The 26,346-nt window shown below is 36.5% G+C and overlaps 1 protein-coding gene across 4 annotated transcripts in view; it reads right to left on the bottom strand.

Annotated features, from left to right (window-relative positions):
* rap1b (RAP1B, member of RAS oncogene family) overlaps nucleotides 1-26,346 on the bottom strand; it is a 63,672-nt gene that overhangs the window by 15,762 nt on the left and 21,564 nt on the right. For 3 of the 4 annotated variants that reach the window (XM_051892187.1, XM_051892188.1, XM_051892189.1), the window contains exons 2-3: nucleotides 10,266-10,345; nucleotides 661-733 (exon numbers count right to left, since the gene is read on the bottom strand). In XM_051892187.1, the coding sequence (XP_051748147.1) occupies nucleotides 661-733; nucleotides 10,266-10,322 (130 nt within the window). In that variant the 5' untranslated portion in view covers nucleotides 10,323-10,345. Of the gene's footprint in view, nucleotides 1-660; nucleotides 734-10,265; nucleotides 10,346-12,866; nucleotides 12,886-26,346 lie in introns of those variants that run through there. The other variant, XM_051892190.1, reaches the window with a different exon arrangement.

Below are 26,346 nucleotides of genomic sequence, written 5' to 3'. Positions count from 1 at the left end.
AAAGTAATATGGCTTGCTTCATGGTTATGTAATATATAAAACATTTTTGGGGTTGAATTTATATTTTCAATTTATATATATATATATATATATAAAAATACAGTTTATTCACAGTTTACAGTTAAAAATACATACAGAATAAAAATACAGTTTATTCAACTATAAAAATGGTAATAAAAAATGACAAGATCTCAGAGTTAAACTGTGTCAGAAAAAAAAAAAAATCTTAATTATGTCAGATAACACTTGAGCAAAACATGGTCAGGTTAAAGTGTCTGAATAATTTTTGGTCCCAATTTTATTTATCAATTTTACTGGTAGTCCACTGTATGAAGAATTTTTGGGTATAATATGTCACAGTTTACTTTATTTTGCTATCCTCACTTACATAAATGAACTATAGTTTCCTGCATCCACCAGTAAAAATATATCAGAAATATAAAAAATGTCTGAATAACTTTATATATATATATATATATATATATATATAGGGACTATATTGGGATATATAGAGCTATATATATAGAGCTAAAGGCCCATTTCACGTGTTACTGTACAGCATGTGTTCGTCTAGGAAAAGATTAAATTGAGATTTGAGTCTGGAAACCATTATGAAGACATTGGTTTGACAACTGATACACAAAAAAAATGATGCAGAACTTGCCTTTCTGTATGAGTCTTCTATTGTGGGGTCATACTTTTCCACGAAGATCCCTTGGACAAACTGAACAGTCTGGAGAGCGTGAGAAGGGAGGGAGAGAGGGAAAAACAAAGAGAAAAAGACATGCCCATTAAACATTACGATACTCAAACATGAGCATGTTGACACAGAGTAAAAATCACTTTCACTTCCACCGGCTGATGGGGAATTCCATTCGAAAGGCTTTAAGAGGTTTTGCGCCTGTTTATGACATAAACAAGTCACTGCATGTCATTATGGTTTTCTTTGCCCTGAAAACCACGTAGGTGCTCATACAAAAAGGTGCCACAGAATGGCCTCTTCACAGACCAGGAGCGAAACCTGCACTTGCTGGTCAAGGATCAGAAAGCATTCCGATGTTGCCGGGAGACCGGTTACCTAGCAATTAACTAAAGCTTTAAATATAGAAAGATTTATAGATGACAACCAGAGGTTGGAGGTAAACTGTAGAGGGTTGAAGAATAATTGTGTTGAAACAAAGAACCGAATTACGGGCTATCAGCTTTGCCGTGACTTCATAGGAAGTGCAGGGGTGGAGGAGAATATGAAAATCATGCCATGCTGCCCACAGGTGCGGGGGCTTCAGGGGTGACCTTTGATCATCCTTTTTGATGCGCACTTCACCCAGGATTGATTCATTAATGAGGGCTCTGTTTGGACAGGGATCCACTCACACACACAGGCATATACAACAGAAAACCATTAAGATGCAGATCAACTGTGGGAGGAAGACAACAGCCTGATAGGAGGGAGAGGAAGAGACTGATAGGGAGAAAGAAAAACGAGCAAAGGCAGGTGATGTCAGTCATGAGGTACGAGTGATCTCATTGTATAACCGGTCGCCACATACAGGAGGCTTTGTCCTGGTGAGCAAGAGATCATTTGTTTACCTAATGCCTCAATGTGAAAAAACAATCAAGATAAACCAACAAGAGCATTGATGAGTGAAGAAATAATGATGAATTTAGATTAGTGCCTGTTCGCTGTCAAATATGGCCAGCTATTGTCTGTTGTAATGTTGTAATATTGCTAATGTTTGTAAAATCTGACAAGATTTGTCAATAGCATGATTAAAACGGATCTTAAAAGCATAGTTCAGTCAAAATGAAAATTGTCAAAACGTTCTTTTTTTTTTTTTTTTGCCTGGATCTATTGATTTGATAAAAAAAAAACATAATAATAATATGTGCATATATATATATATATATATATATATATATATATATATATATATATACACACATACAAAAAATACCTTAAATAAATAAATAGATATGTAAAATAAATAAATACAAAAGTAAATAAATAACAATTAATGTAAATAAAAAATACATACATACTGTACATAAATACATATACATACAATAACTTGAATACACCTCTTATATGATGAAAATGTTTTTAATTTCTGAATTAAAATTCCTTTTGTTTTGTTTTTTGTTTTTGGGTGGTATGAAGTCAAAAATGTCAAAAACTGTCCTTTTTATAATAAAGAAAAAAGGCATTAAAATATAAAACATGTTTTAAAAAAACTATTATTTCTTAGAAAAAAATCTGCTTTGTTGCTTATCAATATTTGTAAAACATTTGCCTGCCAAATCAAGGTCATGTGGTGCAACAAAACATGCAGGCACATGCAGAAAAAAACAAAGCAGGAAGTTACATCATTCAGAAAGCCCTCATGCCAGAGTGTCAAGGTCAGTAAGTCTCTAAAAATAATCACATAACTTGATCTTTAACAAGGCATGGTAAGTTCAGTTTGTAAAATGTCATGTAGTGTGATTTCAAAAAAGATTTTATTTTGTCTATATAAACAAATAAATTAAAAAAAAAAAAAAAAAAATTGGTAACACTTTAGTTTAGGGTCCAATTCTCACTATTAACTAGTTGTTTATTAGCATGCATATTACCAGGATATTGGCTGTTTATTAGTACTTATCAAGCAGATATTAATGCCTTATTCTGCATAACCATATTCTACATCCCATAATCCTACCCAATACCTAAACTTAACTACCTTACTAACTATTAATAAACAGTAATTAGAGGAGTTTATTGAGGCAAAAGTCATAGTTAATAGTGAGAATTGGACCCTAATGTGTGACCAAAAATATGGCCAAATAATAATTTGGCCATATTATAGAGTTATAGAGTATATGTCTCAGCAGTGAATGGCAAGGAGATGTCATGGCATGTGAAAACAAAAATATATTTTCGCCTTTACTCAAGAGTGTGGCTAGTTTACGACTGGCTATAAAACTGCAAAGAAGGTTTTACTCGTTTTATGATTTTTAAGAAAATTTAAAACGAGTATTTAACTGACCGTTCGCAAATACCCACCCCCTTTAGGTACTGTTGCTACGTCCGACAAGCCATGCTGATCTCACGCCACACATTATGTTCTCACACAGTGAAAAATACACCGTGGAGCAGAGAGGACACTGACAACGCGTCGACAGACAAGACAGAGCAGGTTACTTTTGATATGAAACAAAGTCTCAAATTTCAAATTTTGTCATTTTTAAAGAAATTTAAACAATAAATACCATTTTGTGGCTTTTTATTCGCTCGTTCAGATCGCTGTAGCACCTCAGCTCAAGCGGCTCGTGAAGCGATCATCTCTTCCTACTAGTTCATTTATAGCATCAAATAAACATGAATGAACATCAGAAGGAATGTTTTTTTCAATCGCGGAAAGGCGTCAGTACACACCATTTTTCAAGTTCAAGTCCACCAACGTTAATCTACTAACTTCCCTGACTGCTTTGTCGGACGAAATGGTGGATTCTGCATTATGATTGGTTAGCTCGCCTGTCAGTCAAACTCCTGGCGAAGGGTCAATTGGAGAATTCCAGTGGCAGTTATGTTATAATATCTGCCTATGCAGTGAACCACCTCTTGCTGTCAAAGCTCCTTCCCTGTCTTCCTCACACTTCATCGGCCCCATGCACCTTAAGGCTGTTGCTGGGCCGCAGAGCACCTGCGGGGGGACATTGTGCATGTGTGCCTTTTTTCTGAAGGGAGGGTTAGGGCATTAAGTCAGCAGTGAGGATGCCCGAGGTTTGTGAGTGGCCCCGGAGAGGTGGTGTGTGCTGATGCGGCGGAGTTTAACTGATGTGCTCCAGACAGACCAGACCATGTGCATGAGAGTCAGCTGGCACATATGCTCTTAAGTCTTTTATCCCGCAGCTCTGTTCCTCATTCTCTCTGGCTGGTTTACACTAGTGCCTCTCTAATGCACACACACACTTTCTGGCTCCATTTCTTACAGTAGCTCTGAACTGCGGCCTGCTGCAAGCACGCACACACACACACACACACCACACACACAGTAGGCTAAAAAATTCCATATATGGGGAGAGAGACGTGGAAACAAGGCATGTAAATTCAATGGAGGCCACTGATTACAATGTTCCAACAAAAAGCAGTGAGGATGTGTGAACGAGATGAGTGTGTGCGTGTGTGCGTGTGTGCGTGCGCGCATTGCTCTGCTCAGAGCGATTAGATCAAATGCACACAGGCACGCTCAGCATGCTGATGTCTCAGCAGCTACTTCAAGTGAAAAAGCAACAAATATTGTGGAGATGATGGGTATCAAAGGATCAGTAAAGGTCACGTTTATATTAAAACAGCTCTTATTATATTGTTACAATTAAGAAACAGAAGGGGTTTGTTATTGCATTACATTATTCATTTGGGTATTGAAAAAGCACAGGGCAATTTGTTATCTCACAAAGAAATTGTTCAACCAAAAATAAACTTTTTGATGCCAGAAAACATGCTGATTTTTTTTTTTTTTTTTTTTCCAAAATAGCCTAGCCTAGGCGTTTCGCCTAGATCACAGCTCGTCCAGAGCCATTGAGCTTGTAAAACCCAATTTACCTCATAATCTCTAACCGTTTTTTCTCCATATTGCTTTAAAATATAGCATTGTTTGCTTATTTTATATTGCTTATTCATAACCTTAAGGCTAACATATTCATACTAAAAGCTAAATTTTTAATTTTAATTTCAGGGGGACTTTAAAATAAAAATAAAAATTACCTTTTACATTGTTATTGTGCTAAAGTCCAGACAAATTATGAAAATATATAAATTTACATTGTTTTAAGTTACTTTCTACCCACTATTATATGTATATGTGATGTCAAATGTATAAATGTAGAATCAAGTCAGTTTGAATTTATTTCTAATTTATTTGTTAACCACTTTATACAATAAATCATTCCAAAACAACTTATTGCATTAAAAATATTTAATTGACACACTAAAATTCAAAAGTTTGGGATTAGTAAGATTTTTTTCATGTTTTTGAAGTCTTTTTTGCTCATTTATTTGATTAAAAAGTATGTAAAAGCTTGGCAAACAGCTTCGGATAATTTGATGTTTCCCCATTCAAAGAGATAGGAGCTGCACTTGCATGCCTGAGAGGCGTTTCAAAGATGGCCACCGAGTGAAATGACTTGTCTTAAAAGGGACTTTTGCTGAATCCATAATCTTTGAAATAATTCTAATATGCTGATTTGCCACTCAAGAAACATTTCTTATTCTTACCAATGTTGAAAACAGTTGTGCTGCTTAATATTTTTAAGAAAACTCTTAATATAAAGTTTAAAATAACGGCATTTATTTGAAATATAGTTATTTTGTAACATTGTAAATGTCTTTACTATCAATTTCGAATAATTTAATGCATCCTTGCTGAATAAAAGTTTGAATATGCAGAAATGCGAATGAGGTTCGAGAGCTATGGCGGAAGGTGAAAGGTGCCTTTTGTTTTTAGGCTATCGATGAGCAACAACACATTAGCATGTGCGGTCTCACAGAAGTCGGCACAATGCCCATCTGAGTGGATCCGCTCCTGCCTGCAGGCAGATGGGCTCTCTGTGTTAGCTATGGCAATCCATCATTACAGCACAAGCTGACCCTGTTGCTCCTGTCGACTCTCTGCACTCCCCTGGACTACCTCAACTCAACTGATGGACAGATGAACAGGGCGTTGCCTGGTGATATGACAGTTCAAGTCAATGTTTGAGAATGGCCCTACTTGTTTTTGTTTTAGTTGCTGTAGTCAAGGGTGCAGTACTAGCATGAACACACAAACACATGAGTAACCTTTGAACCAGACCACAGAAATTGCTCATGGTGACCAAAGAGGAATCCATGCCATTAGATCATACATGTCGACACTATTGCTTACCATATAGCTAACGCCTGGCCACAGTGTGGTTTACTCCCCACCGCTCTTTAACTGTGTAAGTTACATCACACTATAGGTTTCAGTACTAAAATTGTCCGACAGAGCACAACAGTCACCAAAAATAAAGTAAATGTCCTATTTAAATGTCCATTGATACATTTGTAGTGATAATGTACAATTTTTCAAGATGGACCAAACATGAACTCTGAGGTTTTTAAAAGTGAAGGATGAATGAAGAAGATTTTTTTTTTGAAGAAATTTATACTTTTAATCAGCAAGGATGCATTAAATTGATCAAAAGTGACATTAAAGACATTTATAATGTAACAAAAGATTTATATTTCAAATAAATGCTGTTTTATTGAATGTTCTATTCATTAAAGAACCCTGAAAAAAAAAATGTATCATGGTTTTCCACAAAAATATTAAGCAGCACAACTGTTTTCAACATTGATAATAATAACAAACGTTCATCATCATATTAGAATGATTTCTGAAGGATCATGTGACACTGAAGACTGGAGTAATGATGCTGAAAATTCAGCTTTGCATCACAGAAATAAATTATATTTTGAAATATATTAAAATAGAAAAATAAGTTCTACATTTTTTTAATAAATGTTGCTGACTTTCTTCAAAAACATAAAAAAGCTTTTGAATGATAGTGTAGTTTTGAAAAAATGAATATATTTTTTTTTAAATCAAACATTTCACAAAACGTTGTTCATATATCTATATTTATACTTCCATAATTTTGTAAAAAAAAAAAAAAATCAAAAAATCAAAATGAGTGGAAAAAATGATGTATTTGATGAAAAAAAAAAAAAGTATTTGAGTCATTATATGTATAATTGCATTTTTATGTATTACTGAATAAATGTATAGATCCAGACAAAAGAAAATAGAAAAAAGAACATGTCACAGCATGTCTTTGACCATAAAATATATAATTTATGGGCCACTGGTGTCACCAAACAGAATTTAAGCAGGTTTCCAATACATTCCCCCATCTGCCATTGGTTGGCCCAAACAGGAAGTGCCACCCCAAACTCACAGCATTGGTTGAGCCAGTGTTGATGTGTATGGTTGGTCGAAAAAAATCAGACTCAAATGAATAGAGCAATGTGTTGCTACAGTAGATTGTTTTGATGTAGAATCAGCGCAAACAATACAACAGTGATGATTCCTGAAAAAATTACTTTAAAAAGACTTGTTTGAATACACAATGTACCATTCTTTACAGGACAAGTAGTTAATTCATTTCGGTAAGTCCTGTATTTGTTTTTCTGGCAGATTTGCGGGCGTCTTATAAAGCGGGCGTCCATTGTTGCAGTCTATATAGCTCCATTACAGGACACCAGGCTGACCCCACATAGTAATGATCTGATTTTACAGACCTGTCTTTTTCCCGCTGTCTGCATGGAGCAGGACAGGAGCTTAATGTGAATGCATTTACAACACGATTAACTCTGCGTGGCCATTTCATCCAGACCCATCCATAGTGCTCCAATTAGAGTTAATGGACAATAAAAGTCTATGTGCTTTACGCGGTAAGAGGTCTGTGCCGAGAGGGAAGAGGATGGAGGTGGATGGTTCTCACACCCTGTGGCACACATACAGGCAATGGGCTCTTTGTTGAGCCCCGAGGTGAGTGGGTCGGGCCATTGTGGCTGCTCTCCAATGGGTGAGCCATTTAAGTTCACTGAGATGGAACAAACTAGGTCAAAGTGGTGTCAGCGGGACGTTCGGTATTACGGAGTACTAGCATACTAACGAACTAACGAAGCAAATGGTGACCTCGATGATAAGAGATAATTCATGAGGAAACATGCTCTGTTTTTAAACGGCAGGGTAAATGTGGAAATTTAAAGCTAATATTCTCGGCTAGCATGCAGCAGAAATTTTCCACTGGGTTTTGTCGTTCTGACCCACTGAATTTCTGAAGAAGAGCTGCAGAACTATTTGTGGTTTCACAATGCTATTCTGACATATATTATGCTGACTGAATAGAAAATGCCAATGGACTGAGGCACAGTCATTTCGCTGTTTCCGTGACTCAGCTATGGGATGTTTGAGTAGCTCAGAAAGGGCATCGCAACCAACCAGAGGCCAGTTTAGTTCTCACAACCTTTACCGACCTGATTGGAGACAGATGTTCTCCTGGGACGCTGTACAGCTGGACAGAACAGAACAGCAGCTCTTTTAGATGGGGAAACTAATTCATCTACAGTTAGACGATAACTGTTTTTTTCCCCCAGTATAGGATGTAATTTGTTATATATGGTAAGGGAGGTTCATAAAATGGAGAGGCCATAAAAGGCAAGAAAAATTCATAAGGATTAAAGGGATATCGAAGGTCGTTCTTATGTCATTCCAAAACTACAGTATATGATTTGCTTTCTGTAGAACACAAAGAAAGATATTTTGAAGAACAGTTTTTGTCCATACCATGAAAGTGAATGGGGTCCAAAACACTTTACAAAAACACAAAATCAGAATTTCACAGAACAAATAAAATCATGTTTGGAATGACATGGGAGTGAATTAACGATCACAGAACTGTAATTTTTGGGTGAACTATTCTTTGAACGTCTCAACCAATGACAAATACAATGATATAAGATTGAATTAGGGCTGTAAGAACATCAGATTTTCAATAAACGATTATCTTGGCTAAAAGAATTCACAATAACGATACTATCGCAATATCTAATAAATAAACAAATAATGCTATCAGCCAAATTCATCTTTAATTATCTTTTTTTAGTGTGTCTGTCTGTTTTATTTTTTAACTTTTTTGGCCAATGAATCACAAAATACAAGTTTAAGGAGAAGGAATTTGTAACCATAACCAACACAAAAGCATACAAAAAAGAACTTACTGTTGATCCGCACATTCTGCAGACCTGGGGCCGTATTCACAAAACATTTTATCTTACCACTAAGAGTTCTCCTAAATAGCAGTAAAAGTTCTTAGCTAAGAGTTTTCTCTTAAAACCTATTCACAAAGCTCCTGAGACAAACTTTAACTAAGGAATAGAGAGAAGTTTTAAAGGGATAGTTCACCCAAAAATGAAAATTCCGTCATCATTTACTCACCCTCAAGTTGTTCCAAACCTGTAGAAATGTCTTTGTTCTGCTGTACATAAAGGAAGATATTTGAAAGAATGTTTGTAACCAAGCAGAGCTCGCCCCCCATTGACTTCCATAGTATTTATTTTCCCTACTATGGTAGTCAGTGGGGGGTGGGATCTGCTTGGTTACAAACATTCTTCCAAATATCTTCCTTTGTGTTCAGCAGAACAAAGACATTTATACAGGTTTGGAACAACTTGAGGATGAGTAAATAATAACAGAATTTTCATTTTTGGGTGAACTATCCCTTTAAGCTAAGATTACTAAGTATGCACAGTGATTGGCTGATGGGGGAGGAGTCTCTGTCAGCTATTTAATCATAGAAATATTGTAGAATGAGGTATCGTGTTTCCATATTAAAATAAAAGTTTTAAAATACAAATGTTGCCATATTCAAATAAAGATTTTTTAATAAAAATGTTGCCATATTCAAATAAAGGTTTTAAAATGTAGGTGTCACTAATTAAACTAGTATATGTTCAGCTAATTCAAGCGACAAATGATGTTTTATAAACAAAGTTTGGGAGAAGCATGTTTAAAATTATATATTTTTTACTCTATTTGATCATTTGTAAGTGTCAACTCATGAAAACAACTGCCATAGGTAATCGGACATTGTTTATTTATTCATTAAAGATTTATTTTTTGCCGTTTTATTGTAGATTCAAATCTATGAATTAAAATATTTATTGCATTTATGAAGAAAAGGCTCAGCACCTCAGTGGTGTACAGTGTCTTTGGGTGGATTGCTGAGGCGGATTGGCAGCAATGGCCATTAGGATCGTTTGTGATTTGGTCTTAGTGACAGAGTGCCTCGCTTTTACCCATCATCTTCACTGACATGATTTTATGCAGCAGTAGTAGCTACACATTGCATCATTTCCATTTTATGACAAGTAGCAACCAGCGTTAACTTGCAGTACCGCCTACTACTATGTTGGAGTGTCAAAAAGATACTGGCACTGTATTATTTACAATACCAGGATATTGTGACACCCCTAGACCGAATCGCTTGAATTTGAGATCCTTGTTGATTTGGTGTGTCAAAAAATCGTAATGGAAGAACCTAAACATGCACCACTTATCATTTTTATGGTCTAGACTAGAACCAGGGTGTAAGATGCTTATGAAAGACAAACAAACATGAAAATTGTTGTTTTATGTACTGAAGGAAAGAGCATGAAAAGAGAGATAAAGGAAGGAAGCAGAAATGGTTGGTGCTCCACTTACCAGCGCAGACTTGCCGACACCTCCTGATCCAAGGACTACTAACTTGTATTCACGCATTGTGCAGTGTATCCGTTAACTACCTGAGAAAGAAACAAGACAAAAAAGATGTTAACTATCCATTTCATCAATGAGAATTTCCTACAAGTACCCAAGTTACTCAAAGCTTATTCAGTTGACTTTCTTTTAAACTTTTTAACACAAAAAGTTCATGAAAAAATGACTTCAATGGATAACCCGAAACTGAGCGCCGTAGTCAATCAAGCAACAAAGCAGATTTAGACCTGTAGTCGGCCCTCAAGTTCAAAGCTATCAGAAGTCCTCCAGCGTGAAATTGCTATAAAGCCAAGTATCTAATCTGAACTGCACCCTCAAGACTCCTGCCCACTCATTAATTAAGACTATTATGTAAAGTTTCCTTTGACATCACAATTATTATGCGTCAACTACCGTTTTTGCATTTATAACATCTCAAAAAGATTGTCAATCATCTGACACGCAAGAGTGCGCTGCCCATGAAGGTGTTTGGTTTGAGGTCACAAAATTGTGCATTCATACCATTTCCTTCTTTGCAGGAAGAGAGTGGAACAAGAGCAGTGTGGTGGGGTTGACACAGATCTCAGATAAATTACACACATCGTTCACACACACATAGACAGATGTGAACTGCTCCACACCCTGTCTCTTGGGTATTTCTGTCTCTCTCACTCCTCAACTATCTCATGCAACACTTCATGTAATAAAATTACTTACAGACATAGTATACGAATGTGCAGTGGCTTGGGTCAGAAAAACACTTTACGTATGCAAAAGCAGCTATGAATGCGTGGTCAATGCAGCAATCTGTTGGTTGATTTCCCCCAAAAGTGTAAAGACTATGGCACTATCAAAACATTGTTTGTTTGAAGATCCTGACTAGCTAGACATAGCAACATTGGAGCAACCAATGGCATCATTTTGAGCTACATGTGGCCAACCAATGGCAGATTGTTTAGAAAATTAGTTTGGAAACAGTCCTTATTTTTGCAATTTCGCTATAGCGTCACTTGTGGCAACCTTGAGAGTGCAACACATACTTCAATCACATTATCAATTGAGTTTGATTCTGACACATTTCAGAAACCAACAACGCACAAAACAAGCTTTCATTTTTTGACTAATTTCTTAGGGAGCATTTACTCGTACACCCAAAAACAATTAAACGCAACTGATTAGAATATAAATAGAGAAGCCACGGGACACATTTATAAAAGGAGAGGTGCTCAAAAAACAATGTGAAGCAACAGTAAAACATGTCCACCTGACTTAAAGTTGTCAAAAGTACCGACTTCGGTACCGAAATTCTAAAAATGTGACGTTTTGAGCACTGTTGAGCGGATTCGTAAACACCTCTGATTGGCCATTGTGTTGACGTGCTCATCAGATATGTCTGTGATTGGCTACAATGATCAACAAACGGCAGCGTTTGAAAGCACACAAAAGTGTTTGAATTTGAAAGCGGGTGTGTTTGAAATGCTCCCGTGTGTATCTGTGTAGTAAGCGCTTGGTGAAGAGCTTCATTGATGACTATTTACAATGTTTTTACAGCGTTGATCATTGAAGCCAATCACAGACATATCCGATGAGCGCGTCAACACAATGGCCAGTCAGAGGTGTTTATGAGTCCGCTCAACAGCGCTCAAAGCATCACATTTTTTAAATTTCAGTACCAACTAGGTACCAAAGTTGGTATTTTGATCACAGGGATCGATCCTCACTTATCATCAGTTGTCGGATGACTAGTCAACCATTGTGACCCCATCATCAGTTCACATACTTGAACCATAAATGTATAATACAAACAATTTCCCTTATTCCACCCAAGCTTGAGACCACAAAGCAGACTAAGAGTGGAATGAGTTTACAGGGGAAAACAGGAGGCCCATATCAGATCTAACACGCTGGGATTTAGTGGGCATGACTGCTGAATCTGGAGCCAGACTGACTGTGAGACCACGCTCAGATAGAAGAGATTACCACTTACATCTAATGCAATAGACACTAGAGTATCTGAGACAAGAACTGTCCCAGCCCACTGCACTCCCCTCTCAGCAACAGATCAGTGCCAGCAGCTCGTGCTGAAGAACAAATCCTCCGCTGTCATCTAATGCTCTGCTTTCCATTTACATTGGCAAAGTACAGAGGGAATGGGAGACGGAGCAGGAGGGAGAAGAATTGTGTGGAAAACATAAAATGAGTGGGAAATGTGAGGCTGACAGAATAAGATGCTCTATCAATAAGGGAATGTGGCGTTTAAATGGAAAACATCTTTTAAACTGATGTATCGTTGTATGTGTCAGTATTCAGCACAGATATGCAAAAAATATAAAGGGAAATGTAACCTCCTCTGAAGACCTAATTCTTCACATATGGTTCATATACACTACTATTGACTTCACAAGTTGGTAGCTGAAATAAGATCAACAAAGCCCAGAAGTAAAAAAACAACAGCGGTTGTTGGGGTCAAACTGACTGCATCTATATAGTTCTTGACAAAAGAGTGAATTATTCTATTTGGAACAGAAATACACATTTCGTAAGGGAAAAGTTTGATTAGATTCTCGCATATGCTTTTGGTTGTCAATGAAGCCCTCAGGCACCAGGGATTTACAGGCTTACATCACAGAAGCAGGGGAATCTGGGTTTGTGGGAATGAGACGTCGCTGTGAAATCATCTTTATTGCAGCATTCAGGGCCATTCTGGATTGTTGGTAATAGGTGTGAGGGATTGAATGTGTGTGTCTGCAGATGTAAAAAGTTTCATTATAAACCCACAATATTTTTTTTTTGATCCAAGATAGCTTTCTTGCAGCTGCTATTCTTTGATATTAAACAAGAAGTTTGAAGGAAAAAGATTCTTTATTGCAAGTCTACATAATTTTTGGTCGCTTTTATCATTTGCCAAGCGATTAAAAAAAAAAAAAGTTCAGCTTTCCATCTAACCTTCCACACTCCAGTCCAGTAGGTGGCGGTAATTATTTTTTACATTTCTGCCACCTACTGGACTGGTGTGTAAGAGCACAGAATGGCACACAGGACAGCAATGGTGGCCACCATGATTTTACTGTAAAATTGCTTAAATGTTGTGTTGTTTTTTACCAAAACAGACTAGAACATTTGGAAAATTATCAGCGAGCCATGTGGACCTTTTCTGGGACACTCTTGGGTGCTTTATTAAGTGTTAAACTGAGTCACAATGTACTGACATTGTACTGAATTCAATTTATTTTGTATTCTGCAGAAGAAAATAAGTCGTATGAATTTGAAACGAAATGAAAGAGGGTAAAGGCCTGTTCACACCAAGAACAATAACTCTAACGCTTACTATAACTATAAAGTTTCAATAAACATTCTACTATATACTATACAACTATAATGACACAGAGGAACGATATCCTTGGATCTTTCAAAACAACCTTTTCAAGCTGATGAAAGTTAAAAACACTGACAGCCAATCAGAATCCTATGGAAGCTTGTTTCCGTCACTGAATAAAAAATAAAATAGGTAGGCTAATTGCGATTTTTTATCTCACAATTCTGACTTTTTTCTCGCAATTGCTATAATTGCGCATTATAAAGTCAGAATTGCAAGATAAAAAACTCACAATTGTGAGTTATAAATTTGCAATTCAGAGAAAAAAGTCAAGTCTTTTTTTCCCTCAGAATTGGACTTTATAACTCACAATTGCAAGTTTACATCACAATTCTGAGAAAAGAAGTCAGAATTGCGAGATATAAACTCGCAATTGTGAGTTATAAACTTGCAGTGCTGAGAAAAGAAGTCAATTGCGAGAAAAAAAAAAAAAAACATGCAATTGCGACTTTTTATATCACACAATTCTGACTTTATAACTCGCAATTATGACATTATAACGCAATTCTGATGTAAACTCGAAATTGTGAGTAAAAGTCAGAATTGTGAGATAAAAAGTCACAATTATCCTTTTTTTTTTTTTTTATTCCGTGGCAGAAACAAGCTTCTATACAATCCATTCGATTTTAAACCGCTCTAACATTTAAAGCAGCAGATGACAAAACCGCAGTGCACATGTAGAATAAACAGAACATTATCATCCGCTGATGTGAACGCTAATATGGTTATCAGTATATTTATCATTCTTGGTGTGAGCAGGCCTTAAATCAAGACAGAATTTCCATTTTTGGGTGAACTATCCCTTTAATACACCAAGTAAAGATTATGAGCACAGAAGCAGTAAAGATCATGTGCAAATAAGCAAGATGATAACTTTTAGCTTTATTCAAATGATCTTTACCTGCTGCAAGGACTTTGTTAATGAGAATTACAGCTTGAATCATTAATTGTAATTCACATTCTCCGTAAACAGTAGTGATAGTGCATAAGACAAACAATGTGGGCGGCTGAAGCCTGTGGTTTTGTGTCACAATGATTGTGGGAGTTTGAGGTGTGTAGATGAGCAGCTTTCGATGGTCATATTTAAGCAAGAGTGTGATGCACATAACAGGGTGGATTATGACAGGAAATAGTACTTGATTTCTCATACCATCCCCTTTGACACACCACGCCTCTTCTGAGCTATAAAGTTGAGCGATGACAAGTTCAGCTCAAAATATCTCCAAGCCACCCAGCACTGCGTATGCTGACTCAGGAAGACAGGGCTTCAGTCTTCTGTCTCTTTGACCAAACAGGCGACATGCGACGTGACCTAAACTCACCCTGACCTCTGACCCTCCCAAATTAAATATGATTTGTTTTCAGAAGGCCGTAGATGAATCATAAATCTGTTCTGATGGGAATCTCCACAAGATTTGAGAGTTTCCTAACACGTACACGCTCTCTAACACGTCTCCTCTACACCTTGTTGAAAAATTAACAGGCACAATGATCTGCACAAGCCATGGCGGCTGTGAACTGATCTCTCTCCTACAATGCTTCCTCTCTAGTAATTAACTAGGAAAGATCCCATGACGCTGTGTAAGAGGATTTTCACAGTGATGAAGGAACCAAAACAGAGAGAGCAGACGCTTTGGATCTTCCTCTCAAAGATCCACCATTTCTTAGCTAATGACCTAGCTAAACTTTTGGAAAAAAAAAAAAAAAAAAAATACTTAGCTTAACTGAAGAACAACAGAAGTGTCCTAGAGGCTAGGTAAACAAGAGTATACATTCAAATGAGTGGAATTGTAACTGAGGAAGCCATATATAAATGTGTTTATCTGTGTGGTTTGACAGGCTTTTCGATGTGTGACAAAAACCAAGTTTACGCCCAAGTTAATTGTGCTTAGAATGGCCACGCTTAAGCTGAGGAGATGAAAAGTTAAAGGGTTATATAATTCACCCAAAAATATATTTTTTTGTCTGTAAGTACTCACCCTCATGTCGTTCAAAACCTGTAAGACCTTTGTTTATTTTCAGAATACAAATTAAGCTATTTCTGATGAAATCCAAAAGTTTTTTTTATTTTTTTATCTCCCATAGAAAGCAATGAAATTACCACATTCAAGGTCCAGAAAAGTAGTAAAGTCATTGTTAAAATAGTCAACGTGACTACAGTGGTTTAACCTAAATGTTATGTAGCGATTTGTTCAACAATTTCCTCTCTACTGTCAGTCTCCTACGCTGTTTATGTTGAAGACACATCGCAGAGCTTCTGTGTTCTACGTCAGAACGGCGACTCAGTATTGGCCGATATCATTTACGTTCGGACGTAAACACGGAAGCTCTGCACTGCGTCAACTGCGTAGGAGACTAACAGGGTAGAGAAGAAATTGTTCAACTTTTTTTGTTTTGCGCACAAAAAGTATCCTTTTCGCTTCATAACATTTAGGTTGAACCACTAAAGTCACGTTGACTATTTTAACAATGTCTTTCTCTGGACCTTAAATTTCGTAGCTTCCTATGGGAGAATTAAATATTTTAGTTATATGTATACCATAATAATGCTGTTTTTTTAGCAAATCTCAAAATTAATAGTCCTTTTTTATACTGTACTTTATAATGCTATGATGGCTGAATTCAATTGTAGCATTTAAAACAAATGATTTAAGTTTTTAAATGTTAATTTTTGATTTAGTGCAAATAGTGTAACATTTTTGTATTGGCCATTTATCAAATTATGACTATAATATGAAAATGATTATGGGTTTATCAGTGGTTAAAAACTAAGCCAACCAGATTCACCTCACAGCGATTGGCTGCTGCCAGAGGTATTTTTCCCAATTCCTAACATTATTTTAACTTTTTGACAGTCTCACCACCTGCTTCACTCCACTGTCAATCCCACAATCCTCTGTGAAAGCCTGCCACTCGGTTTTCATATGACAATGAATAGAAAATACTTGCTCAGTGAACATGCAAGTTAAGGGTAGGAAAATAACTGAAGAGCTTTTGACAAGAAAAACAAAAATACATCAAGGCCATGGCTTAAAATGACTTCCAACAGGTTATTTTTGACTAATTTGTGAGGAAAAAAAAAAACAGCATGTCTCAGTAGTTGGGCCTTTTTTCTCTAAAATATTTTTTGTCTTTTACTTTTTGACTTTCCAGCACATGACGAATACAGAGAAATCAGAGGCAGAACAGAAGGAAGTGCATTCAAGGTTTTCAAAACAAGGAAGCCACTTATCATTTGGGCACCTGTCATCTACAGTCAAATGCCGCGCAATATCATAAGCAAGAGCCCTAAATGAGAAAGAGAGAGATGTCTTCTTCTTTGAACAATCTTTCCACCCATGTTTGGGCAAAGCTTCCTTCTGTCTTGACTGTATTACACACAGCGACAGTGGAGGAAGAGCAGCACTTGGGCTAATGGCTGAGCAGGCTGTATTTGCTCAGCCTCAGGTTGTCCTCAGAAAAGGTCAAGAGGGTGACAGAGACTCAGCAGCATCACAGTGAAAGTGATTCTGTGGTGAGTGGATTCTGCCTCTAAGACCCTCAAACATGGTGTTGAGATACTTAAAGTCATTAAAAGAGCTTTGAGGACAAGCATAGCCTTCTATCTAGAGTCACACATAGCTTGATAAAGAAAAAAAAAAAAAGCCCACTAACACATACATGAAACCTGACGTCTCATTGATGTCTCAAGATGTGGGTCAACCAATCACACGAATCAAACTGTATTCTGAAGCTGTATTGAATATAAAATAGTGCAAAAAATTAATATTATGATTATGGCTTCCGCAAACAAAACGTGTTACAGCATTCATGTAGATCTACTCCAAAAGGCATACACAAAAGAAGTAGACCATTTTATTTAAAAGAATACACTATGATTATACAAAGTTATTATGTTTCTTACAATATATCTATATCTATATCTGGGTCAATGATGTGACGGGTCATTTTTTGTCCAAAGGTCTTAATAATAATAAAAAACAAAGATATGACATCCAAAGTATGTAAGGTAGTACAACTAGATCACTTTTATTGAATTTAAATATCATCAGGTTTTAATTATATTTTGCTACATATAAAGGTATTTTAAAGATTTTGAAGTGTCAAAAGGTCATTCGGTTTAACCGCCCAAAGGCCAATACAGCCATTTCATTAGTGATTGAAATATCTTAAAATGTAATAAATGTATATTTTTTATTCTGGCATGATTTTATAACCTCATATATCAACATAGTGCAAAATGGTATTAAAATTATCTGTAGAAGTCGTTGCTTTGTTATGAGAAAAGATGTCCAGAAAAATTAATTTCATTGATGTCATTCGGAGTAACCAATAAAAGGGAACATTTTGGATCAAGTCATGCGGTCAATATCATGTGAGAGGATGTGACATCATTCAGACGCCTGCAAAGGACCACATGGTCGTGAAGCAAAGTAACAAACTCTCTTTTAACTATTTGAAAAATTTACGTTTTAACTTGCTCATACCCATGTCCCGAAACATCAGGTCATTCGGTACAACCGCTATTAAACATGGAAAATGTTGTAATATTTTAAAAACTTGTGCTAAATATAAAATGCTTGGTTGTCCTTTTGCTAGCTAGCTAGATCTCAGCCTGTTAGCATTGTTTGAAAATATAGTCATTTGGTATAACCAGAAGTGTTATTCAGTGAAACCGAATTTTTTGGTGACAAATTTTGTCCATCTTGTAAAAAAAAAATGACAAAAGCAGTGTTAATTGATTATAAAAACTACATAATCTCATTAACACTTAATGAAACTTCAAAATTAATTATATCTCCATTGTTTTTTTACACTTTTAAAAACCTTATTCATCAATGACCCATCTATCTATCTATCTATCTATCTATATATCTATCCACGCATGTGAACATTGCAGTCACTGTTTTGATTATAATGAGACAGAATCATCAAAATGTATTATTTTAAATGAATAATCAATTACATATGCAGCTCTAGTAACTAATGACCTAAAAGCGCTGGAACGCAAGAGGATGGTCATCTAGAGAAGTCAATTTAATTGAGTCCAATTAGTATTTGCTGAGCAGAGCATTCAGATCTCTGAATTAATCTGTGAAATGCTAAACACGTACTAGATGCCTGTGCCATGGGCACAATACAGTGTATGCAGATAATATCTCTGCTATGCTTTGTTTATGACCTACAAAGTATATGCTAACAATGCTTCTTCATCTCAGATCTTTGCAAAAAGAGATTGCCATTTTGGTTTAAGATTACTTTATATGCTGTTACACAGGCGTGGTAAAGTAAAAGGCCTGTTTTACTTTAGGAAAACAGCTCATGGTCATCCTTCAGACATCAGCTTCTAACAGACAAATCAGCCTATTTGACCAATATTTTTGTGTGCTAAGGAAAGGGAGACTGAAATGTGCAAGGAACAAATCAACAGTCTTGCTCTGAACCTGCCGGACGGCCGTCAGGGCCATATTCATCTAATCACTGGAGTCTGTGCTGGAAAGGGCTGTATCAGCAGTACAACATGCTGCTATTAGCCTTCTTCTAAAGCTGGCGCACAAACCTACTGGCAACAGAGCACAAGAGGTTTATAAACCAGAGCACAGTCCGTCTGAAAGGACCTGAGTACATAACAGAAAAAAAGAAATGTGTTAAATGGAAGAAAAGGGTGCTATCTTGGGTTTAGGACATTGCTGATTAGGTATTGTGGCCATTACAGATGTTCTTCTTAAAGGAATAGTTTATATAATTAAAAAAAAATAACATGACAAAATGAAAATTGTCATTATTTACTCGTCCTCATGTTGTTCCAAACCTGTATGCTGTCATATTATCCATGGAACACAAGAAAAGTGTTATTAGGAGAAAAAAAAAAAGAGAAAAATATCTTTTATTTAAAATTTTTGCACCTTTACATAGATTTTGTTCCATTCCATGCAACAACAGGTCATGGTGATCAGGGACTGTCAAGGTCGAAAAAAAAAAAAAAAATGACAAAAAAGCACTATAAAAGTGATCCATACAACCTGTATATTAAAAAAAATAAACCCAATATATTCCAAATATTCCAAAAACGGCCAAGACGGATAAGCTGGTAATTATTATTTTTTTTATGTTATGGCCAATAATTGATAAATGGCCAATATTAAAATTCTATACTATTTTGTCGGAATAAATTAATAATAAAACACCAGTGAATTTAGAAATCTCGGTATCAATGTACAGCATAAATCTAATTTGGAGTTTTGCTAAAAATTACATTTAACAATCTTTTAAATTATTAGTGACTAAGTTTAAGTGAGAATTATGTAAAAATAGAAGAAATGAGCATGCCAATAATTGATATTGTACAGTAAAGATATATTGTACATTTGGAGCTTGGCAGCCTGTGGTCATTATGAACTATTATTAAATGAAAAACAAAAATATTTAAATATATGCTTTAAAAAAACAACAGCATATGGATTTGGGAATGACATAAATATTGATTTTCATTTTTGGGTGACCTATCCCTTTAAGAAGAACCTTTCACATGTCAAACTCACATGAGGATCTATCATTCGTTGAGACGTTAAAAATATAAAGTCACAAGATAAACACAATGCAACATAAGGAAGACAGCAAATGCTCATTCCTATAGGAAGTGCTGAGGTCATGGATTCATGGAGCAGATTACAATCCAAAAAATGACTAATCAACACTGGAAAAAGAGAAGAACGAGTTTATCTCCACTTGAAAGATGGTGGCATCTTCCGCCCGGAGGCAAGCTTAGGTGTAAACACAAACTGACAGGCTATAGACTCTGGGAGTCAGCGAGAATGAAACATCTTTCCACGGTTGTGAGCAGCAGACAGTAAGCATCATCTCCAGAGCAAAGCAGCAGCGATGGCTGTGAATGTGAAGCCGAACAGCACCGAGGTGGGGGAGAGATGGTCTGAGTTCTCACATTTCAAACCTCAAAGACTTCTCCATCTCAGCCAAATTCATTTCGGCATGTGAGCGCTGGAAAAAGTCCGCGTTAGCCAGCCGTAATGTCTGTGACATTCATGAGTTCGGGCTCTGGCAGACAACAGGAGAGAGTGTTTTAAGTACTATCCCTGCAGGGCGCAAAGTGTTACAAGTGCTAAAATGACATTCTAGTTAATAGTCCACAAGCATCAATAAGGCCGGATTTGACTCTATGACACTGTATCAACAGAACAAATGATTAAATCAAGAGTTTAACGATAAGCTACGCTGCCATAATGACAAGCTACAAAACTAATGCTGTCTTAATGTCACGTTGGCATGATCGTATTTACTACATGAGTGCACATGAATGCCACAATCAAGTCATAATTACCAGTGGGAAACTGTATTTAGTTTGACACACCAACAACATGGAAAGTCTGCGCTTGAGCTAAGAATTATGGCAAAACCAAATTGGTATCGGTCATAATATGCTGCCAATGTAAATATTCACTGTTTTTTTTTTTTTATATTTATGATATCAGCAGCAATGGCTATATTCATGGCAATCAACAATATTTTGATTCTGTGAATATTCATTCACTGTACAATTTAGATATGAATTTTGTGTTTTGTAGATGAAGAATAAAGCATGGTGAATTTTTTTTTACTCTTTTAGCTGTTCAACCAAACTACATTTCCCATCATGTTCTGTGGCTGCAACAAAATGATAACATTTTATGGAAATTGTAATACTTTTTTTCAGGATTCTTTGATGAATAGAAAGTTTAAAATAACATAATTTATTTAAAATAGAAATCTTTTGAAACACTGTAAGTTTTTACTGTACTTGAATAAGACTTTACTGGATTTAATGCATCCTTGCTCAATAAAATTATTAATTTCTTTAAAAAAAAAAAAATCTTACTGACCCAAACTTTTGCAGGGTGGTACATATATTTCTATAGTATAATTATAATTATCAATAATAATACTATTATCTTAAGTCAACATTTGTGACCCTGGAGCACAAAACCAGTCATAAGTCGCACAGGTTTATTTGTAGCAATAGCCAACAATACATTGTATGGGTCAAAATGATTGATTTTTCTTTTACGCCAAAAATCATCAGGATATTAAGTAAAGATCATGTTCCATGAAGAAATTTCCTACCGTAAATATATCAAAAATGTATTTTTGTGAGTGGATATGCGTTGCTAAGGACTTCATTTAGACAACTTTAAAGGCGATTTTCTCAAGATTTTGATTTTTTTGCACCCTCATATTCCAGATTTTCAAATAGTTGTATCTCGGCCAAATATTGTCCTGTCAAACCATACATCAATGGAAAGCATATACATCATATAATGTATAAATCCCAATTTCAAAAAATTGACCCTTATGACTGGTTTTGTGGTCCAGGGTCACATTTATGAACTTGAAAGTATAGCCCCACCCACAGGAAAATCTCATTGGTCCAAAATCCCGCTCCACAATGCTGTATATCAAACATCAAATATATTTCAACTGCCTGTGACTTTGTTGCTATCGCAGCATTTTGTTTTGAGTGTAGTGAACTTGAAATGTGTCATGTTGCGCCTTGTTAGAACATGACGTTACAGGTTTTCAATGGAAGTGTGAAATATTCTCAGCTACACTGCAATATCTCATGATGTTGCTAAATAGATTTCCATCTGTGAAAAGCATCGCCTGACATTTGTTATACAATGCGAAGTGATGCAGCAGCCTTTGCATAGCAGTGTAAGGAAGCAGGCATGCAAACACACGGTGACTCACAGCACATCTTATTGCAAGCCTAAAAATCGCCACAGTTTTGGGACGGAGCGGGGATGAGATATCAGTAATCTCTGGCTTTTTTGTGACAGGCCACACATCACACAAAAACTGTGTGGTAAAGCAATAGTGTAGCTACTGTATGCCTAATAACACCCTAGAAACGCCATCAACTCTGATCCTGAATCAATAACACCCTGGCACTCTCTTTTTCTCTCTGCCCCTGCATCAACGGCTCAGGTTAGTCCATTTATATCAGCACCGCTGTTCCATTTTTGTCCGACTTCTCCATGTTTCTTTTGGGTAGCAATTAGTCAAAGTGAATCCCCACTGGGAGCAGAGATACACGAGGGGCAACTCCACTGCCAAGTTGCACGTGGACATAAAAAGACCCCCTTCTGTGCCATCCGGAGCTATTAACCCTCTCGCCCCGCTCTCACAAAGGGTTACAGAACGCCCTTTTAATGAAAGTCGGGTGGGCCCAGCTGTTAAGTTAACACAGCTGCTTCACCCCAGGTGTGATGGCACTGCCTCAAGAGTGCCCTAGAAATCACAGTCATCAGGCAAAAAGAAGTGTCACATGACATGTAAAACACGCTTTTCAAAGCCACTGATAAGAGAAAGGGAGGAGAAAGTGACATCTAGTGCCAAAAAAAAGAAGGAGGGGGATTTGGCATCAGCGCAGGTATGATCCACAGCCTTCAGAATTTAAATTTCCTGTAAATTTTGAAGTTACTCACCCCCATGTCATCCAAGATGTTTATGTCTTTCTTTTTTCAGTCGAAAAGAAATTAAGGTTTCTGAGGAAAACAACATCCAGGATTTTTCTCCATATAGCGGACTTCAACAGGTTACAACAGGTTACAACAGGTTAAAGGTCCAAATTGCAGTTTCATTGCAGCTTCAAAGCGCTCTACATGATCCCAGCCGAGGAATAAGGGTCTTGTCTAGCAAAATGATCGGCCATTTTCTAAAATAAATAAAAATTATATACTTTTTAACCACAAATGCTCATCTTGCACTGCTCTGTGATTCGCCTCGCATTCCGAAATCACGTTGGAAAGGTCACGCGTGACATAGGCGGCAGTACTGCGATAGGGCGAAAAAGATTGTGTAGAGCCGTTTGAAGCTGCACTGAAACTGCAATCTGGACCTTCAACCCGTTGTACCACAGCGAAGTCCACTATATGGAGAAAAATCCTGGAATGTTTTCCTGAAAAACCTTTCTTTCTTTTCGACTGAAGAAAGAAAAACAAACATCTTTGATGACAAGGGGTGAGTAAATTATCAGGAAATTTTAATTTCAAAAGATATCCTCCTTTTAATGAGGTTTTCTTCTTCCCTCATTATAATATCAGCAGTGGTAACTGAGCTTGCATAGCTCAAAGCATTTGCGTTCACATACTTTCAGACTGAGAGCATGTTTCAGGCCTGAGAGGAAGTTCTACAAACAGCCTTCACATGACAAGTCCAGGGCCATACAGACTCCCAGAACATCTTTGGCTTGGGATCAAATGCAGTGTGATCCAATGTGAAATGGAAAGGATAAACAGAAACAAACAATCGCTTACCTTGTACATTCCCTATCAAAGGCAACAATCCAAGGTTGTGTTTACCACCTAAAAAGGCCATTCTCCAACTTGTCCACACTGGTGCTTTTAAAATGGGTACTAAGATGCAACATCATCCAAACACTTTGGAACTAAATGGCAAATAGGTCAAACCTCGTGTCAGAGTGAAATATTGTACTCTGCTCATTCAGACAGAAACACATGGCTCAAACCTACAGGGTTTAGGGGAGTTTCAATGACCTGCAGCCCCATCGCCCCTTCGGCCCATTCCCAGGACTCACCGCAACCTCTCACCCTTCATTTGTCATTTCTCAGCAAGGCACGATCAGGCCACGGAGATCCTGGCATGATTCCCCAAGCCAGAGAGAAGAAGAGGAGGAGGAACACACAGTATCCATAAATCATATTCAAAGACAAGATCTCTGACAGGCGCAAGACTAATCTATGAGTCACAAATACTAAAACTCAAGAAGGGAGGGTAATTTAACCCATGCACTGACGCAGCATGTGCATTTAAAAGCTGCTATTTCATACAAGACGGTAATTAAAATCACAGTTGCTGTACTGTTGGTTGCCAGTATTCGTTTTTACGCGACAGCTGTAGGGTCAATATGTTTTGTCCGGATCTATTTATTTGTTCAAAAATACATGTAAAATGTGATGACTTGGCTACAGCTCTTCTATCATGAACATGTTCAGAAAAGCAGTTAAAATATTCATATTTGAAAAAAAAAACAAAAAAAAAAAACATTTGTCCGTCAAAACAGTCACGTGAAAGTGAAAAAAAAGTGACTTGACGTGTATTTGACGAGATTTAAAAAACGATGCATGCACACAGCATGTTCATGTTTAGTAGTGAGCAGTCAGGCGGCGCCCAACCTCTTCCCAGACTGCGTTCTTGGATAATCTTTCTGATGGCTGGGAATTACTCTAACCATTCTAACCGGATTAAGGCACCAACACTTCATTGTTTGCCGATACCAGCAGATAATTGAACAAACTATGCTGGAAGTCACAAAAATGAGTATGGAATCATGGACCCAATGGCAAAATCCTCTCGTGCGTGTCAGAACGCATATAGCACACTGTTCGGAGTTTGTAATAATGCGTGTATGGCTTTGGAGAAACTTGCATCCAAAAGACACATACTGAGTCATGAAGAGATACAGCTTTCAGTTTGACTGGATCTGAAGTTAAATTACCATAAAATAAGCACATCACGGAAATTAACGTTTCACAGGAGTCATAAGGTCTAGAATTCAGTGTATACCTGCCTTAAGTCAGTATCGTACAATTTTCTCAGTTAAAATTCAATGATTTAGCAGGGCTTTGGGCCACGGGGTGGTTTAGGTCAGAGTTCACTGCTCTGTCATTACTCAGATGGCAATTGCGAATGTGTAATGTCAAAACGCACACGTCTGATGGGAGAATAATCCATTATAGGCAAATAAAAGCCCACACATATTAACCCTAGTGAACCTGAACCACAGAGCAATGAATCCTATCAGCTTAAGTGTGATTAATTGATGCAATACACAGAGATGAGAGAGGCCACTATATGCAGAACAAGACATTTATTGGCCAACGCATGCTTGGTGATTCGAATTAGGGCTGAGAGATATATCAAATATTTACGGTATATTCACGATGATTTTGTTGCCGATATACAAGTAAACAACATCATGAATAATTTCTGTGACTTTAATGCTCATAAGTATAAGAGCACTAAAACAGAAACATTTAAACAGCATCTCTGATTTAATATGCAGTAGCAAAAATGAGTTGGGAAGTTGGATTCATTTAAACATATTGCTTTTTTCAGACTGTCCATTTCAATTAATCAAATGATTTAATGATTAATTTGCATCATCACTCAAAAATGTAGGACCCATGTGTGGCATCTTTAATGTGTTAAAAATTAAAATATGTATGTAGATAATGTTATTTATTATTATGTACAGTAGTATACTGGTGCATAAAAGTAAAAATCATTGTATGTTTATAGAAAAACAGTGTTAAAAACATTGATTAATTTTTATTTTTTTAGTAAGCATGAATAAATTTCTGCATAAATCATACATAAAACCATTATTACATAAATTGCCACAATTAATGGAAATTAGTTTTGCTTGTGTTTCTGGCCAGTGTCTGTTTGGCCAGAATAAGAAAAACTAAAACTAAAAATATAAGTATTAACATTACCGTTAAAAAGTTTGAGGTCGGTGAGATTTTTCAATGTTTTTGAAAGATGTCTGTAAAAAGTAATGCAGTAAAAACAGTAATATTGTGAAATATTAAAATTTTAAATTTGTATTTGAATACGTTTTAAAATGTAATTTATTTCAGCATCATTACTCCAGTC

Source organism: Ctenopharyngodon idella, chromosome 4 (assembly GCF_019924925.1).
Source record: "Ctenopharyngodon idella isolate HZGC_01 chromosome 4, HZGC01, whole genome shotgun sequence".
NCBI classification, from domain to species: Eukaryota; Metazoa; Chordata; class Actinopteri; order Cypriniformes; family Xenocyprididae; genus Ctenopharyngodon; species Ctenopharyngodon idella.
The sequence above is the reverse complement of the archived record's forward strand: the minus strand, read 5'-3'. Positions and strand labels throughout refer to the sequence as shown.